Source organism: Oenanthe melanoleuca, chromosome 5, assembly GCF_029582105.1.
Source record: "Oenanthe melanoleuca isolate GR-GAL-2019-014 chromosome 5, OMel1.0, whole genome shotgun sequence".
Lineage (NCBI taxonomy): Eukaryota > Metazoa > Chordata > Aves > Passeriformes > Muscicapidae > Oenanthe > Oenanthe melanoleuca.
Window position 1 is genome coordinate 8,373,208 of NC_079339.1, and position 16,501 is coordinate 8,389,708.

Consider the following 16,501-nt stretch of genomic DNA (forward strand, 5'->3'; position numbering starts at 1 on the left):
CAGAGAGCCTGCGGACCCATGAGGTCATGACAACAACCCGTGCTGCCCGAGAAGCCATCCGTACTACTTCTAAAATAATAGCCAGACCATTGCCATGGTCCACTATAAAGCAGAGTGAGAGTGAGAGCTTCACTCTGTGGACCGCCTTCAGGCAGCAATAGATTCCTCTGCATTACCTCCAGAGGCGAAGGGTCCGGTGCTAGCAGATTGCCTGCGCCAGTAATGCAATTCAGCCACCAAGGACATTTTAAGATCACTGCCACCTGGATCCATGATCAGACATGTTGCAAAGGAAGAACACCTAGCTCCCATCCAAGCAGCAGTTCGCACTGCAATAACCAGTGTGATGGCATGCTTCAAGTGTGGCCAGGCAGGCCACATGGCAGTAAACTGCCCCCAGTCAGGATGCCCACCAGAAGCTGCTCCACCACGCCAGGGGAAACTTAGGGGACCATGCTGGCCATGTGGAAAGAAGGGGCATTTAGCTAAGGAATGCCGATCCAAGCTTCAGGGAAACTGGAAGCGGAGGGGGCAGCCGGGCCGCACCCAGCCCCCTCTCTCCTGGAACACAAAGCGGCCCAGCTCCAGCAGCCCTCAATGGGGCATGGGGCTTCCACACCCATTACCCCCTCAAGAAATACCAACTTCATTGCCCAACCAATAGCTCAGTCAAACCTATCTGCACCTCAGGAATACCAAGAACAGCTCCCTGGGGATGAGGCCCCTGGGCGGCTTTGGCCATGAAAGCATGGAAAAAACACCCATGGGTGGCTGTTGCTGTGAAGGTGGGTAAGCACCCACTGATTGTGTGGGCAGTGTGTCGTCTCCACAACAGCTCCAACGACTCGGCCATCTGCCTTCCTGTTTGGGTGGACACAGGATCAGATGTCACCATCATCCCAGACATACACTGGCCTCTACCATGGAAGCTAGAAGAAGCCCCCATGGTGGGTGGAGTTGGAGGGCTGTCCCGAGCCTGCAAATGCACCCAACCGATAGCAATAACACTCTGCACCAAGAGAGGACCAGGAAGGACTATCACCCTCATGGTGTACGTCATGTCGGATTGCCCATCCTTGTTGGGAAGTGATGCCCTAGCCCTGCTGGACGTTAGGGTGACAAATTTATTCTAAGGGCCACTTTCGCATACCCACCATTGCCCATCAGACTAACTTGGAAATCAGTCGATCCGCTGCGGATCGAGCAGTGGCCTTTGTCCAAGCCTCAAATGATTGCTCTCCTTGAGCTAGTTGGCCGTGAGTTACACAAGAATCATATAGAACCCTCCACGAGCCCATGGAACACCCCAATCTTTGTAATACCTAAACGGTCCGGTGAAGGCTTTCGTCTCCTGCACAACCTGCGGGAAGTGAACAAGAGAATCCAGCCGATGGGCCTGGTACAAACTTTGCTGCCCATGAACTCGATGATACCGACAGGACAACCCTGCGCAGTGCTCGACATCAAAGACTGCTTCTTTTCTATTCCCCTGCACGCAGACGACAAGGAGCAGTTCGCCTTTTCCATCCTCTTTCCAAACAGCCAGTGGCCCAACCTACACTTTCATTGGAAAATGTTACCCCAAGGAATGATCAACTCCCCTACCATCTGCCAGATCACCGTAGACTGAGCGCTAGCACCAGTCTGGCAGAGCAATCCAACTGTGACCATCATGCAGTACATGGACGACATCCTGATCGCCGCACCATCAACAAGCCAAGTAGACCAGCTGGTATCAACCATCTCCAACACCTTAAAGACAAATGGCTTCGAAATAGCGAGTGCAAAAATAAAAAAGGGACCGTGCGTGACTTTCCTAGGAGTGGGAATCACAAGCTCCTATGTAACCCCTCCCCAGATGAAAATCTGCCGAGATATCAAGATGCTCCATGATGTGCAGCAATTGGTAGGGTCCTTACAGTGGGTCCGCAACATCGTCCTGATTCCTCCCGAGGTCATGGACCCTCTAAATGACCTCTTGAAAGGAAAGAACCCATGGGAGCAGAAGACCCTGACACCAGAAGCTCGCTCAACTTTATCGAACATCAGATGTCAGTGAGCACACTCACCAGATGGGATTCAAGTACACCGGTCGATCTGTATGTCCACTTTACAAAAAAGGGGGGAGTGGGAGCCCTAGCCCAAGGACCCCCCAACAAAGCCCAACCAATACAATGGGTGGTCTTGGGGAAACCATCACACGCCTTTTCCCCAGGAGTCGAGTGCCTCAGCAGCCTCATCATGAAAGGCAGGAAACTTGCCCTAAGACTTCTGGGCATTGAACCTGCCAAAATATAATTGCCCTTCCGCAAACAGCTCTCCGCGCAGTCAACAACAATATCTGAATACCTAGCCATGGCCCTTGCAGGCTTCGGAGGAGAGATTCGCTACGCTGCAAAACCCCCTTGGACTCAGCTGCTCACGGTCATTGACATCAACCTCCCACCAAAGATAATCGACCGACCACTGGTAGGACCGTCTTCACGGACGCATTGTCACTGACCTCCACCGCAGCGGCAGTATGGCAGTCAGGAAAACAATGGCAATGCATCAAGACAACCGACCCCACGCTTTCAGTCCAACAACTTGAAGCAGCTGCCGTAGTGCTAGCGTGCAGACTGTTCCCAGAAGAGCACCTTAATATTGTGACTGATTCCATATTTGTGGCCAAGCTCTGCCTAGCCATGTCTGGACCAGGTGTGTCAGTGTCCACGGTGGCAACGATGCTAGAAGAAGCACTCTATTCACTGTTATGGTGCCTTTGGAAAGGCATCATATCAGTCATCCACGTCAACAGCCATGACCAGAGCAAAGGATTCTACCAGACTGGCAATGACAAGGCTGACGCTGACGCAAAAGGCGTATGGACGCTGAAAGAAGCCTGTCAGTTGCATTAATCCCTTCACATCGGAGCAAAAGCACTTGCAAAGAAGTGTGGAATTTCTACCGCAGACGCAAAGCACGGCGTCGCCACGTGCCCTCACTGTCAAAAATCACCACTGTGGTCAAGTGGCGTCAACCCCAGGGGCCTCAAAGCCTCAGAAATATGGCAAACAGACTTTACACAATGCCAGCTGTTAAGACCCCGAGCGTGGCTCACAGTTACCGTGGATGCATACAACAGTATGATCATAGCCACACAGCAACCCAAGACCGATTCCAAAGCGACCATCCAACATTGGCTGACAGTCATGGTATGGCTTGGAGTGCCAAAACAAATCAAGACAGACAATGGCACAAACTTCATCTCAAAGACGGTCCAAGCATACATCTCAAAATGGAACATCGCCTTGGTGCATGGCATCGCGTACAATAGCACAAGCTATGGTTGAAAGAGCAAATCAGACTCTGAAAACTAAACTGAAAGTACTAGCAAAGACAGAAGGCTTCACCAATACCATTCCTCCAAGTGACCAGGCACGCATACTAGCAACCGCGCTGCTAGCGTTGAATCAATTCCCTAGGGGGGATGAAACAAACAGTCCCGCCCAGAGACACTGGGCCACTCAAGCACTAGAGAAAGACCCACGGGTTGTAATCAAAAATGAACTAGGGGAGTGGGAACAAGGTTGGAGACTAGTGCTCACGGGGCGGGGGTATGCGGCCGTTAAAAAAGATGGGGACATTAAATAGTGTCCACTCAAATCTATCAAACCAGACCTTCAGAATGGAGCTAATGAGAATTGTGAGACTTTGTTTGCAGGACTGGATCATCGGACGCCCCCACAACCCGTACACCCCACTACCAGGAAAGAGAGAGAGACCACCGAGCAACCCGGCATCACCTGAGAAGATCACACCTTCAAAGTCAAAGCAGCAACGGTATCTCTGTGTTATCCTGTTTCTAGGGTTAGTAGGCAGAGGATAGGCAGACACAAAGCATTACCCTCACCAGCCGTTCAGGTGGGTTCTACACCATCTCTCAGGTGAGAGGGTCATCAAAGAAATTGTTACAGCCGACACCCCATCTTTCAAGTTCAGGCTAAAAGACATTTTTCCCTCCCATACAGGGTTCCCCAAATTTGAGGAGATGACATTATTTCAGACCTATTGGTGCTCTGCTTCCAACCCAGGAAAAAGTTACTGTAATTACCCAGGGTATGGATATTGTGGATATTGGGGGTGTGAAACTATTGTGACAAGCAATAGATGGAAACCACAACAGCCTGATAAGTTCCGGCAAATTAAGTATACTCCCCGCAGCTGTCTCAAACCAAAATTTGATATGGATGGGCACATGATCTTGCCCCAAGGCAGGAAACAGCACACCTTCACAGGCTATATAATGACAATCCTGCAGCCGACCCATGATGGCCGGGCCACGGGCGAAGCGTGGACAGCGTTTGTTCATCTTTCTTGCCGCATCTGGGTGAACATACAAATTATCCGATTCCCACCTCCAATATTCCAATCAGTCGGACCCAATCCGGTTCTTGCAATGAGTAGACCCAGGAAGGAGATCGCTGCTAACCATAGCTCTAGCCACAAAACACAGATGCTAAAATCTACCTCCTCCCCATCTGATCTCTTAGCCAAACCAACCCTCTCCAATCCATTTTTAAGTGTGTTAAATGCTACCTTTTTATCATTAAACCAATCCAACCTGAACCTCACAGAATCACGCTGGTTATGCTATGATGCACGACCTCTTTTTTACGAAGGTGTTGCCCTCGATCTCCCACTCATCTTTTCAAAGTCAGACAGTCCACGCCAATGCAGATGGGACACCCCCCGGAGAGGCATTACCCTAAGCCAGGTTACGGGCCAAGGCAAATGCTTTGGCAATGCAACCGTGGCAAAGCGGATGGGCAACGTCTGCCAGGAATTCGTCAAGCTTAAAGGGGGGAAGTTCCAGTGGGTGATCCCAGCTGCATCAGGAATGTGGGTCTGTCAACGATCCAGGGTAAGCCCATGTGTACTCCTTGACAAATTGGATCTTTCGATCTACCGACTTTTGTGTCCAAGTTTTAATTGTCCCCAGAGTCCTGTATCGCCAGGAAGAAGAAGTGTACCGCTTGTTCGAGGAACCCGACCGGCTCCACAAGCGAGAAGTGATAACGGGCATCACCATCGCAATGCTCCTCGGTTTAGGAGCTACCGGTGCTGCCACAGGCGTCTCAGCCCTCGCAACGCAACATCAGGGACTGGCCCAACTACAGATGACTGTTGACGAGGACTTGAAAAAAATGAAGAAATCCATTTCTTCCCTAGAAAAATCCCTTTCCTCACTCTCAGAGGTTGTCCTCCAAAACAGATGAGGACTGGACCTTTTGTTCATGCAGCAAGGAGGCCTGTGTGCCGCCTTAAAAAAGGAATGCTGCTTTTATGCAGACCACACCAGAGTCGTTAGAGACTCCATGGCCGAACTGAAAGACAGACTAAACCTAAGAAAAGTGGACAGAGAAGCTCAACAGGGCTGGTTTGAATCCTGGTTCAACCGGTCCCCATGGCTCACCACCCTAATTTCTACCCTAATAGGCCCACTCACTATAATCGTACTAATACTAATCTTCAGGCCTTGCATATTAAACAAATTGGTGCTATTCATTAAAAAGTATTTAGAAACGATTAACATTATGTTCCTTGAACGCCGACAATTACTTTAAGGCATGCCTATTACTAACACATTTACAATTTTATACTAATTTTACTAACCCATGAAATTTTATAATGTCTACATTTTATAATTTTATATGATTTTTACTAATCATGAGGGAGGGGGGAAATGTGGAGAGTTAGGGATATGCGTGCAGAAGATATCGGGCTCTTCGGTCAGTCAGGACCCCTTCCCCCCTCGCAGTCAGACCTTTGCTCCGTACCAGGCCGCACCCAGCCGGACGTGAGCAGAAGGAAATGACACTGACTGCCCAAGCTATAAAAACCCTTGTGACCCTTCAATAAACGCCATTTGCTGTCCACCACGTTGGTGTCCAGGAGCATATGGACCGAGTGGCCCGGGATTAAGGCTGCCATGCCGGGCTTGAACCAGGTCACCACGCAACACAATGGGCTTGCTCCAAAACCACTGCAGACCTCTTCATCTGTTTCTCCACTGGCTCCAGCCACATTTACCATCCTGTGTTCTCCTGCAGAGCACATTGGAGCTGGGCTTTCCTCCTCTCTCCTGGGTCCTAGAACTTGAAAGCCAGAAAGAGCAGGGGACACACTGGAGAGTGGCTTTCATCTTGTCTTACAGGTCCTAGAACACTTTCCCAAAAGGGATCGTGCCTCACAACTGTGATCCCAAAATTCCCCCTGGCACCTGGTTCCTGCATCCCACCGCAGTCTGATATCAGTAAACAACATCATGAACCCTGAGCTGCCTTCACCCCCTCTGCCAGCACTTCCCAGCTTCCTCTGGCTCCTGCTGCCAGCCAGGAATGTGGCTGGAGGGAGGGGACACTCCCATGGCTTGTTCTCCCTGAAGCAAGCAGGATCCCGAGTGCCCAAAGCTGGATCGGCACCGGCACAGCCAGCAGGGACAGGATGACCCAGGGGCTCAGCATTCCTACCTGGCTGCTCCCAGAGTGTCACAGCAGAGATGTCCCTGGTCCTGGGTGGAGCAGAGCAGGAGTGGGGATTTCAGGAAGGGAAGGCAGCCCTGGGGCCTCTGGGAGTATCGGGGGGGGTCAGGAGGGGCCAGGACGGGTCTAGATGCAGCCAATCCCAAATGTTCTGACTGGAGGGCAGCAGAGCCTGGCAGGCAGCACTTCAAGGCAGGTAGTGGCTATGGGATGGGATGGGATGGGATGGGATGGGATGGGATGGGATGGGATGGGATGGGATGGGATGGGATGGGATAGGAGGGGATGCAATGCGATGGGATGCGATGGGATGCGATGCGATGGGATGGGATATGGGGCAGAGATGGGATTGAAGAGTGATACCAAAATCAGACAGAATAAAGTTCATGTGAAATATTGGGCAGGAGAAAACACAGATCTCTCCCTTATCTGTGTGTGTGGTGAGACTTTAAAACAAGGGTTTTATGCATTATAATCACACATGATCATTAAAATATCTTTCTTATCTTCTACATAAACACCGTTTTCCTTGAACTTATTTCCATGCATCTTCTTTCAACTGGGAGTCCTTGCATGATCCTGGAGGATCATCCAGAGGGTCTCTGGTGATCGTATTCACTGAGTCCAGCAATATTAAAGGTGACTTTGTCTTGAACTTTTCCTTCAGCCATATGTTCTTGCTTCTTGTAAGAGAAAATGCCTCAAAAATACTGCAGGCCTCCTTATCTGTTTCTCCACTGTCTCAAGTCATGTTTATCATCCTGGGTCCACATTTTTTGCCTGTCCTTTTATCTTTTTGCCCAGAAATTCTTTAAGCAACTACAGGGGAGTTGAAAATTTTTATTCTGTAAGTTATTTATCAATACCTTGCCAACCAGCCCAACCCTCCCACCTCCCTCTCCACCCCACCATTTCCACCAAACTCCTCCCCTGCATTTCTCCCCACTGAATCTTTCCTGCTGCTGGGAGCTGCTGAGGAGCCGTGTGGTTCATGCCTGAATTCTCAAACAACTGACTCCCATCGGCTCTGACCACAGCCGGGGTACACATCCTATCACCAGCCCAGAGTCCCTCCATGGAGGTGACCACCGTGTCCCCTTTTTTCAGCTCACCAACCAACGGACCTGGTGAGTGTGAGATAGATGTCACCAACGTGGCCATACACAGTGTGACACTGCTTGTCTGCCTCTGTGGGCTGGCTGGGAACGGGGCTGTCCTCTGGCTCCTCCACATTCATGGCATCACCGACTTCATCTTCAACCAGGCTTTCACCGACTTCCTCTTCCTCGTCTTCACTGTGCCCTCCACTTTGCTCTTCCTGCTGGAGGAAGTCTCCTGCTCCGCTATAATGCCTCAGATGTATTTGAGCTTGCTTTTCCAGTTGTCACTGTTCTCCTACAACATGGGGCTGTACCGGCTGATGTTCATCAGTATCGACAGGTGCAGGTCCATCCTCTGCCTGTTTTGCTGCGGTTGCCAACTTCCTGACCGCCTGTTGTGGGTATTGATGAGTGTCCTGTTCTGGGCCTTCTTCTTTGTTGTCATCGTTGTCAATCCCACCGTGACCTCCCTGTGCCAGTCACACCAGCAGGAGCACTGCCGGGTGCCTCTCCTCTCCATGTACGTCTTCAACCTCTTCCTATTTGCTGCACCCATGGTCATTTCCAGCACAATCCTCTTCACTCATTTCATGCCTGGCTCCCAGCAGCAGCAACACAAGCGGCTCGACATGGTTATCTTCCTCATTGCACTCTCCAGTCTGCCCCTCAGTCTCTGGTATTTCCTGCAGCAGCTCGGTTACACAGTTGTGTCCTCCCAGGTGGTTTTCCTACTCGCCTGCATCAACAGCAGCATCAAACCCTTCATCTACTTCTGGGTGGGGAGCTGCAGGAGACACTACTCCATGGAGAGCTGCAGGAGCCACTGCTCCATGAAGTTCCTAAGGAAGGCTCTCCACAGGGTGTTTGAGGAGCCAGAAGAAAACCCTGCCTGCAGTAATGATGCCATCACAGACACAACGGTCTGAGCCCATTGATCCCTTCCACTGCACTGCTGGAGGACCCCAGGACAGTGGCTGAGAGATTCCCTGAGCCACCTGATGAATAAATATCCACAGTGTCACCCACCCTGTGCTGATGCATCCCTTCCCCCTTCCCAGGCTATATTGGGATCTGAGAAATGCTCCTGAGGCATCCGCCTTGAGGAACAGCTCCAGGGCTCATCAAAAACATCCTCTGCTCCCAGGAACTGCTACTGTCTAGCAACCTCCCAGGTCTTATGGACAGCCTTGGAAATTATTTCACTTTCCTGAATGGCACAACATCCCTGTTCTCACACTTTCACAGAAAGCTGCCAGCCCAAAGTGTGGCCAGGATGAAACATGGTTGTGACTGAAGCCCATCCCTTGGGGCCCTGTAAACAGTGGTCCAAAAGGAGACCCTTGGAGCTCTCCTGGGCCCCAGCAGTTCTGACCAGAACCTCCCTGGGAGTGGGGCCTCTCCCAGCCGGGATCTCTCCCGTTTGCTGCCCTCGGGTGATCCCCGAACACCGACGGGTCCTGGGCCAATCCCCCCACTTCTCGAAGCTCAGCCCTTGGCACAGTGAGGAGATGCAAACGGATCCACAGTGAGCATTTCCCTGCCTCCAAGGGGAATTTCTCACAGGGACCTTGCACTGGCTCTGTCTGTGTGCACACATGTGTGCATCTGCCATGGCAAATGTGGGAGCAATGCTGCTCTCTCAGGTGTTTTAGTGCCTGAGACATCTGAGTGAGTCAGGCCTGTAAAGAAGTACAAGGCATAAGTTATTTTAAATGTTGTTAAGTGTTATTCCCCCCCTAAGTGTGCTAAGTTTAAGGTATAACTGAAGTACTGTTAAGTTTGAGTGCTGTAAACTTTTTAGGTCATTTTCCTTTTTATCCTTACCCTCACTGTCCTTTTGTCACACGCACCTGAACACACAGAAACACACACAGGGACAGTGCTTTGGTCTGTGTTTGCTTAATATTAAACCTGGTTTTATTGATATCCTTTCTGGTGGTTTTGTGCCTTCAGAAATTCTTCCTCTGCCCTGGATTTGGCCTTTCTCTCAGTGGGCTCAGATGATGCAGCTAAAAGGAGAGGGGGAGTCTGTAGTCCTTGGCACTGCCACTCCCTTCCAGGGGCAGGGTGACATCTGTGTTTGTCACCACTGGTTCCATGTGGCATCAACCCCTCCCTGTGGCTTTGCTGAGGTCACTGAACAGTGGGCATTCAGCCTGGAACCCCACTGATCTTTGAGAAACAATAGTGGGAGAGGGCATGGAGAGGAGCCAGAGGGACTGGAGTGGGAGCTCCTGGTGGTCTGGGCACTTTCTCCTTCATGTAACTGACCTGGGAAGATCCACTTTAGGACATGGATCCCAAAGGAGCAAGAGGTACCAGGAAGCACCACTGATCTGCACAGACCCCCTTTGCCTGCTGCTGCCCCACACTGAACAGGTCAGTGGAATGTTTTCCTTCCTCCCTCCCCCACCTTCCTCTCCTCCAGCAGCTGCTCTGTTCCTGCCATCTGCAGTGCCGTCCCCAGGTGCTCCTTCCTCTGCCGTGTCCTTTCTTTCCAGATTCCCTGATTAACATCCCAACCCTCCCACCTTCCTCTCCCAGCTCATCATTTCCACCATCCTCCTCCCCTGCAAATCTCACTCCTCTCTAGGAAATCCTTCCCACTGCAGGGAGCTGCTGTGGAGCAGCATGGTCCACCTCTGGATTCTCCAACCACTGACTTCCATCCACGCTGACCACAGTCAGGAGCCACATCCCACTGCCTGCCCAGTGTCCATCCATGGAGGTGACCACTGTGTCCCCATCTCCTGCCTCACCCACTGAAGGAGATGATCTCTGTGAGATAGATGTCACTGATGTGGCCGTGGATGGTGTCACGCTGCTCATCTGCCTCTGTGGGCTGGCTGGGAACCTCCCTGGTTCTACCTCCTCAACATCAGCTTCACCACTGACTTCATCTTCAGCCCTGGCTTCTGCCGACTTCCTCTTTCTCTTCCTCATGCTCCAATCCTCCCTGCTCCTCCTTTAGAGGATGTGTCCTGCTCTGCTACTGTGCTTCTGGGGTACTTGAGCTTCCTCTTCCAGCTCTTTCTCTTGTGTTCCAGGGTGGGCCTGCACCATGTGGAGTTCATGAACACACAGGGTTAGGGTCTCTAGCCTTCAATTAGTTCTGCTGCTGCTGATGCTGATTCTTTCCTGAGCCTCTGTGTGGTGATGAGTGCCCTGCCGTCAGCCTTCTTTGCTGTCATCACTCTCAATCCAACAGTGGCTTCCCTGTGCCAGTTTCATGAAGAGCTCTGCCAGATGCCTCTCATCTCCATGTACACCCTCCACCTCCTCCTTTTTGCTCCCTTCATGCTCATTTCCAGCATATTCCTCTGCATTCTGGAACGTGCTGCTCAGAGAATTGCAAGACCAAAAGTCTCCACATTTTTATCTTCCTCTCTCTCCTCATCATTCTCCCCCTCAGCCTCTGAAATTTCCTGCAACAGCTCAGCTACATCATCCTGCTTTTCCTGCTTGCTGGCATCAATAACGCTATCAAACCCTTCATCTACTTCTTGGTAGGGAGATGCTGGAAGAATTCCTCCATGGCATCCCTGAGGGAATCTCTGCGGGGAATCATGAGGAGCCAGAAGAAAACACAGCCAACAGCAATGATGCCCCCAGGGACACAGGGGTCTGAGGGGGTTGATCCCTTTCACTGCACTGATGAAGCACCCCAGGACAGTGGCTGGGGGATTCCATGAGTAGCCTGATTAGTAAATATCCAGAGGATCACAGTCCCACATTTATTGCTGCAGGATAAGGGAGCAGGGGCAGTGCCAAGGCCCATGTGGGAGGGATGCTCTGAGGAGAGCACATTGGAGAGTGGCTTTGCTCCTCTCTCACGGGTCCTAGAACACTATCCCCCAAAAGGGATCATAGCACACACTGCTGAGATCCCAAAATTCCCCCTGGCATCTAGTGCCCACCACTGATACCAATAAATAGTATAGTGAGCTCTGAGTTGACTTTTCCCCCTCTGCCAGCGCTTCCCAGCTCCCTCCAGCTCCTGCTGCCAGCCAGGAATATGTCTGGAGGAAGAGGACACTCCCATGGCTTGTGCTCCCTGGAGCAAACACGATCCCGGGTGCCCAGAGCTGGGCTGGCACCAGCACAGCCAGCACGGACAGGATGGCCCAGGGGCTCAGCATTCCCACCTGGCTGCTCCCAGAGTGTCACAGCAGAGATGTCCCTGGTCCTGGGTGGAGCAGAGCAGGAGTGGGGCTTTTGGAGAAGGCGGCTCTAGAGGCTCTGGGCGTGTCAGGGGGTCAGGAGGGTTCAGGAAGAGTCTGGATGCAGATCCCAAATGTTCTGACTGGAGGCCAGAAGAGCCAGATCAGCAGTGCTTCAAGGTGGGGAGTGGTGATTGGGATGGCATGGCATGGCATGGCATGGCATGGCATGGCATGGCATGGCATGGCATGGCATGGCATGGCATGGCATGGCATGGCATGGCATGGCATGGCATGGCATGGCATGGCATGGCTTGGAGACAGTGCTGGAGATGGGGATTGGGGAGTAATCAGCCACAATAAACTTTCTAACACAAGGGGAGGCATGAGGAAGCACACCTCTTTACATGCACAACAGACACAGAAGGATCTCTACTTGTTGTTTGTGGTGAGACTTTACAACAGGGGTTTTATCCATTAAATCCACACATAGATAGTGAAAAAAGTTGTTATCTAACACATAAACATCATTTTCCTAGAATTAATTTTCACGTGTCAGCCTCCTTCTGGAAGTACTTTTATGATCCTGGAGGATCATTCAGAGGGGTTTCTGGTGGTCGCATTCACTGAGTGCTGCAATATTGAAGGTGACCCTGCCTTGAACTTTTCCTTTGGCCATGCACTGTTTCTTCTTGTTACAGAACTTTCCCAAAACCACTGCAGGTCTCCTTATGTGTTTCTGCACTGGCTCCAGCTACATTCATCATCCTGTGTGCCTGCCTTTAGGTTCTTTTATCTTTTTGGCCATTTGGTCCTTGAGCAACTTCAGAAGAGTAGAAATTGATTATTCTGTACGTTCTTTATCAATGTCCTACCAACCAGCCCAACCCTCCCACCTCCCTGTCTCACCCCACAATTTCCACCGCTCTCTTCTCCTGCACATCTCATTTCTCTCTACGGAATCCTTCCCACTGCAGGGAGCTGCTGCTGAGGAGCTGCATGGTCCATCTCTGGATTCTCCAAGCACTGACTCCCATCCACTTTGACCACAGCCAGGAGCCACATCCCACTGCCTGTCCAGTGTCCATCCATGGAGGTGAGCACTGTGTCCCCAACTCCTGCCTCACCCACTGAAGGGGACGATCTCTGTGAGGTAGATGTCACCAATGTGGCCATACACAGTGTGACACTGCTCATCTGCCTCTGTGGGCTGGCTGGGAACGGGGCTGTACTCTGGCTCCAACGCAGGAAATCCGTCACTGGCTACATCTTCAACCAGGCCTTCGATGACTTTTTCTTCCTCCTCTTCATGGTTCCCTCCACCCTACTCTTCCTGGTAGAGGATGTGTCCTGCTCCGTTATCATGCCTCCTGTATACTTGAGCTTCCTCTTCCAGCTGTCAATGGTCTCCTACAACATGGGGCTGTACCGGCTGATGTTTATCAACACCAAGAGGTGCAGGTCCATTCGCTACCACCTCTGCTGCCACCTTCCCCAGTACATGCTGTGGGTGGTAATGAGAGTCCTGCAGTGGGCTTTCTTCTACTCTGTCATCGCTCTCAACCCCACCATCACTTCTCTATGCCAGGCATATGAGCACAAACACTGCTGGGGAGCTGTCATCTCCCTGTACACGCTCAACTTCTTCCTCTTTGTTGCACCCCTGCCCATTTCCAGCACAATCCTCTTCATTAAGGCCAAGTGTGGCCTCCAGCAGCAGCACCCGGAGGGGCTCGACATCGTTGTTTTCTTCACTGCACTCTTCACTCTCCCTGTCAGCATCTGCAATTTCCTGCAGCAGCTCCATTACATGGCTGTGTCCTCCCAGGTTGTTCTCCTCCTCATCTGCATCCACAGCAGCATGAAACCCTTCATCTACTTCTTGGCAGGGAGCTGCTGGAGGCAATGCTGGAGTCTCGTTACGGACTGCCTCCAGAGGATCTCTAATGAGCCAAAGGAGAGCATTGCCTGCAGCAATGATGCTGCTATGGACACAGGGGTCTGAGCCTGTTGATCCCTTCCCCTGCTCTGCTGAAGGACCCTGGGACAGTGGCTCTGGGTTTCCTTGAGTCACCTGAGCTAGGAACTCTCCCATTTGCTCCACTCAGAGGATCCTTGAAGGCTGACAGCTCCTGGGCCAACTCTCCCACTCCTCGACACTCAACTCTTCACCTGGTGAGGAGCTGCAAACGCATCCAGGGTGAGCCTTTCACTGCCTTTGAGGGCGATTTTGCACAGGGACCTTGCAGTGACTGTCTGAGTCCACACACGTGTCATATTCCCTGTTTCATTGACTGGATTTTCTTTGTAAAGATTTTTTCACTTGGTGTGCCTGTGCAGTCAGGGCTAGAGTGAACCTGGCCACTGAACTCCGTTGTGCTGATGCTTAATATTAAATCTGGTTGTTTTACTGATCCCCTTGGCGGTGATCATGGATCTCAAACACTCCTTTGGAACACTCCCGCGGTGGAATCCCGCAGGAGAAGGGAGCAGGGGCATGTGGGAGGAATGCTCTGAGTGGAGCACACGGGAGCAGGGTTTTCCTCCTCCCTCCCGGGTGCTAGAACACCATGGCCAGGAGGGGCAGGGACACTGCCGGGAGTCCCGGGTGGAGCGGGGCAGGAGCCGGGCTGCTGGTGGAAAGGCGGCCTCGGGGTTTTTTAGGGTGTTTGAGTCAGTTAGGATGGATCAGGAGAGCATCTGAGGTTGAAGTCAGGATGTGCCAATCCCAAATATCCCCACTGGAGGACAGCAGAGACCAACATGCTGTGTTGGTCTCTCAGAGCTGGAGAGCAGCCAGAGCAGCTGGTAAACCCCTGGGATGGGATGGGATGGGATGGGATGGGATGGGATGGGATGGGATGGGATGGGATGGGATGGGATGGGATGGGATGGGATGGGATGGGATGGGATGGGATGGGATGGGATGGGATGGGATGGGATGGGATGGGATGGGAGGGGAAATGAGGCAGAGAATGGGGATGAGGAGTGATTCCAAAATCAGATGGAAAAAAGTTTATGTGAAACATTGCACAGCAGGACACACAGAATAAGGATCTCTCCTTATTTCTGTTTGTGGTGAGACTTCACAACAGAGGTTTTATGCATTATAACCACACGTAATCATTAAAATGTCTTTCTTATCTTCTACATAAACACCGTTTTCCTTGAACTTATTTCCATGCATCTTCTTTCAACTGGGAGTCCTTGCATGATCCTGGAGGATCATCCAGAGGGTCTCTGGTGATCGTATTCACTGAGTCCAGCAATATTAAAGGTGACCTTGCCTTCAACTTTTCCTTCAGCCATGTGCTCTTGCTTCTTGTAAGAGAACTTGCCCCAAAAATACTGCAGGCCTCCTTATCTGTTTCTCCACTGCCTCAAGTCATGTTTATCATCCTGGGTCTACACTTTTTGCCCGTCCTTTTATCTTTTTGCCCAGAGAGTCTTTAAGCAATTTCAGGGGAGTTGAAAATATTTATTATCTGTAATTTGGCAATACCTTGCCAGCCAGCCCAACCCTCCCTCTCCTACCCGACAATTTCTACCACTCTCCTCCCCTGCACATCTCACTCCTCCCCACTGAATCCTCCCACTGCACAGAGCTGCTGAGGAGTCCCATGGTGTTGGGGATAGGATTTTTTTTCCCCTTTTCTCTTAGTAGAATTTTTCCCATTGTGATGCTAAGAACTTGTTGGTTACACCCCAGCAGGAGTGGGGGGTGGAGGCGAGCAGGTAAAGGAGGTGAGAGATCTGCACTCGCTCTTTCACCACCGGTGGGGTCAGAGGAAGGATGGCCGATGCTGTTCCCTATCACCCCCGCCATCCCAAAGCCGGGAGCCACATCTCTGCTGTGGGACACTGCACTGCTGCCTTCCCCGCTCCAGCCTGCTACCTCCAAGCACACAGCCAAGAGCCGTGACCCCAGGGTGAGAGAGGAGCCCTTCCTCCATCCCTCTCCTCTCCCACCTGGACCGCTGCTGCCATCATCCCAGCCCTCTGCAGATGCGCGGGATCTGCCCTGCCCCCACCACCGCTGCTGAGCACGGAGAAGGAGTGTCTGCAGCCAAAAAGGACTGGAACTGAGTTACTGTTCTGTTTGTTGTTAATTTTCTTAGCTGTTGTTGGTTTTGCTTCTTAGATATATTAGAAAAGAACTGTTATTCCTACCCGGATATCTCTTCCTGAGAGTCCCTGATTCCAAAATTATAATAATTTGGAGGGAGATGCCTGCACCCTCCATCTCAGAGAGGAGTTCCTGTTTTTCTTGGCAAATACCTGTATTTCAAACCAGGACACACGGTCCATCCCTGGATTCTCCAAGCAGACTCCCATCCACTCTGACCACAGCCAGGGGCCACATCCCGCTACCTGCCCAGTGTCCATCCGTGGAGATGACCACTGTATCCCATCTCCTGCCTCCCCCACTGAAGGGGACAATCTCTGTGAGATAGATGTCACAACAAGGCCATACACACTGTGACACTGTTCATCTGCCTCTGTGGGCTGGCTGGGAACGAGGCTGTCGTCCACCTCCTCCTCATTAACTTCATTACCAACAATCCCTTCAAGCAAACCTTTGACAATTTGCTGTTCCTCCTCTTCATGGTTCCTTCCACCCTGCTCTTTCTCCTGAAGGTGTCCTGCTCCATTATCATGCCCCAGTTGTTTCTGAGCTTGCTTCTCCTGCTGTCACTGTTCTGCTACAACGTGGGGC

The 16,501-nt window shown here is 51.5% G+C and overlaps 4 protein-coding genes across 4 annotated transcripts in view; all 4 read left to right on the forward strand.

Moving 5' to 3' along the window:
* LOC130253447 (mas-related G-protein coupled receptor member H-like) overlaps window positions 1-16,501 on the forward strand; it is a 141,206-nt gene that overhangs the window by 117,944 nt on the left and 6,761 nt on the right. The gene's annotated exons all lie outside the window — the stretch shown is intronic.
* Window positions 7,517-8,576, forward strand: LOC130253436 (mas-related G-protein coupled receptor member A8-like). Its single transcript, XM_056492010.1, has one exon. The coding sequence runs from the start codon at window positions 7,600-7,602 to the stop codon at window positions 8,548-8,550; it is 951 nt and encodes a 316-aa protein (XP_056347985.1). The 5' UTR covers window positions 7,517-7,599; the 3' UTR covers window positions 8,551-8,576.
* Window positions 9,895-16,501, forward strand: part of LOC130253457 (mas-related G-protein coupled receptor member H-like) — a 151,152-nt gene continuing 144,545 nt past the window's right edge. Inside the window, exon 1 of the mRNA XM_056492047.1 lies at window positions 9,895-10,003. The gene's annotated coding sequence lies outside the window, so the exon portion shown is untranslated. The remainder of the gene's footprint in view (window positions 10,004-16,501) is intronic.
* On the forward strand, window positions 12,734-13,925 carry LOC130253473 (mas-related G-protein coupled receptor member H-like). Its single transcript, XM_056492063.1, has one exon. The coding sequence runs from the start codon at window positions 12,875-12,877 to the stop codon at window positions 13,787-13,789; it is 915 nt and encodes a 304-aa protein (XP_056348038.1). The 5' UTR covers window positions 12,734-12,874; the 3' UTR covers window positions 13,790-13,925.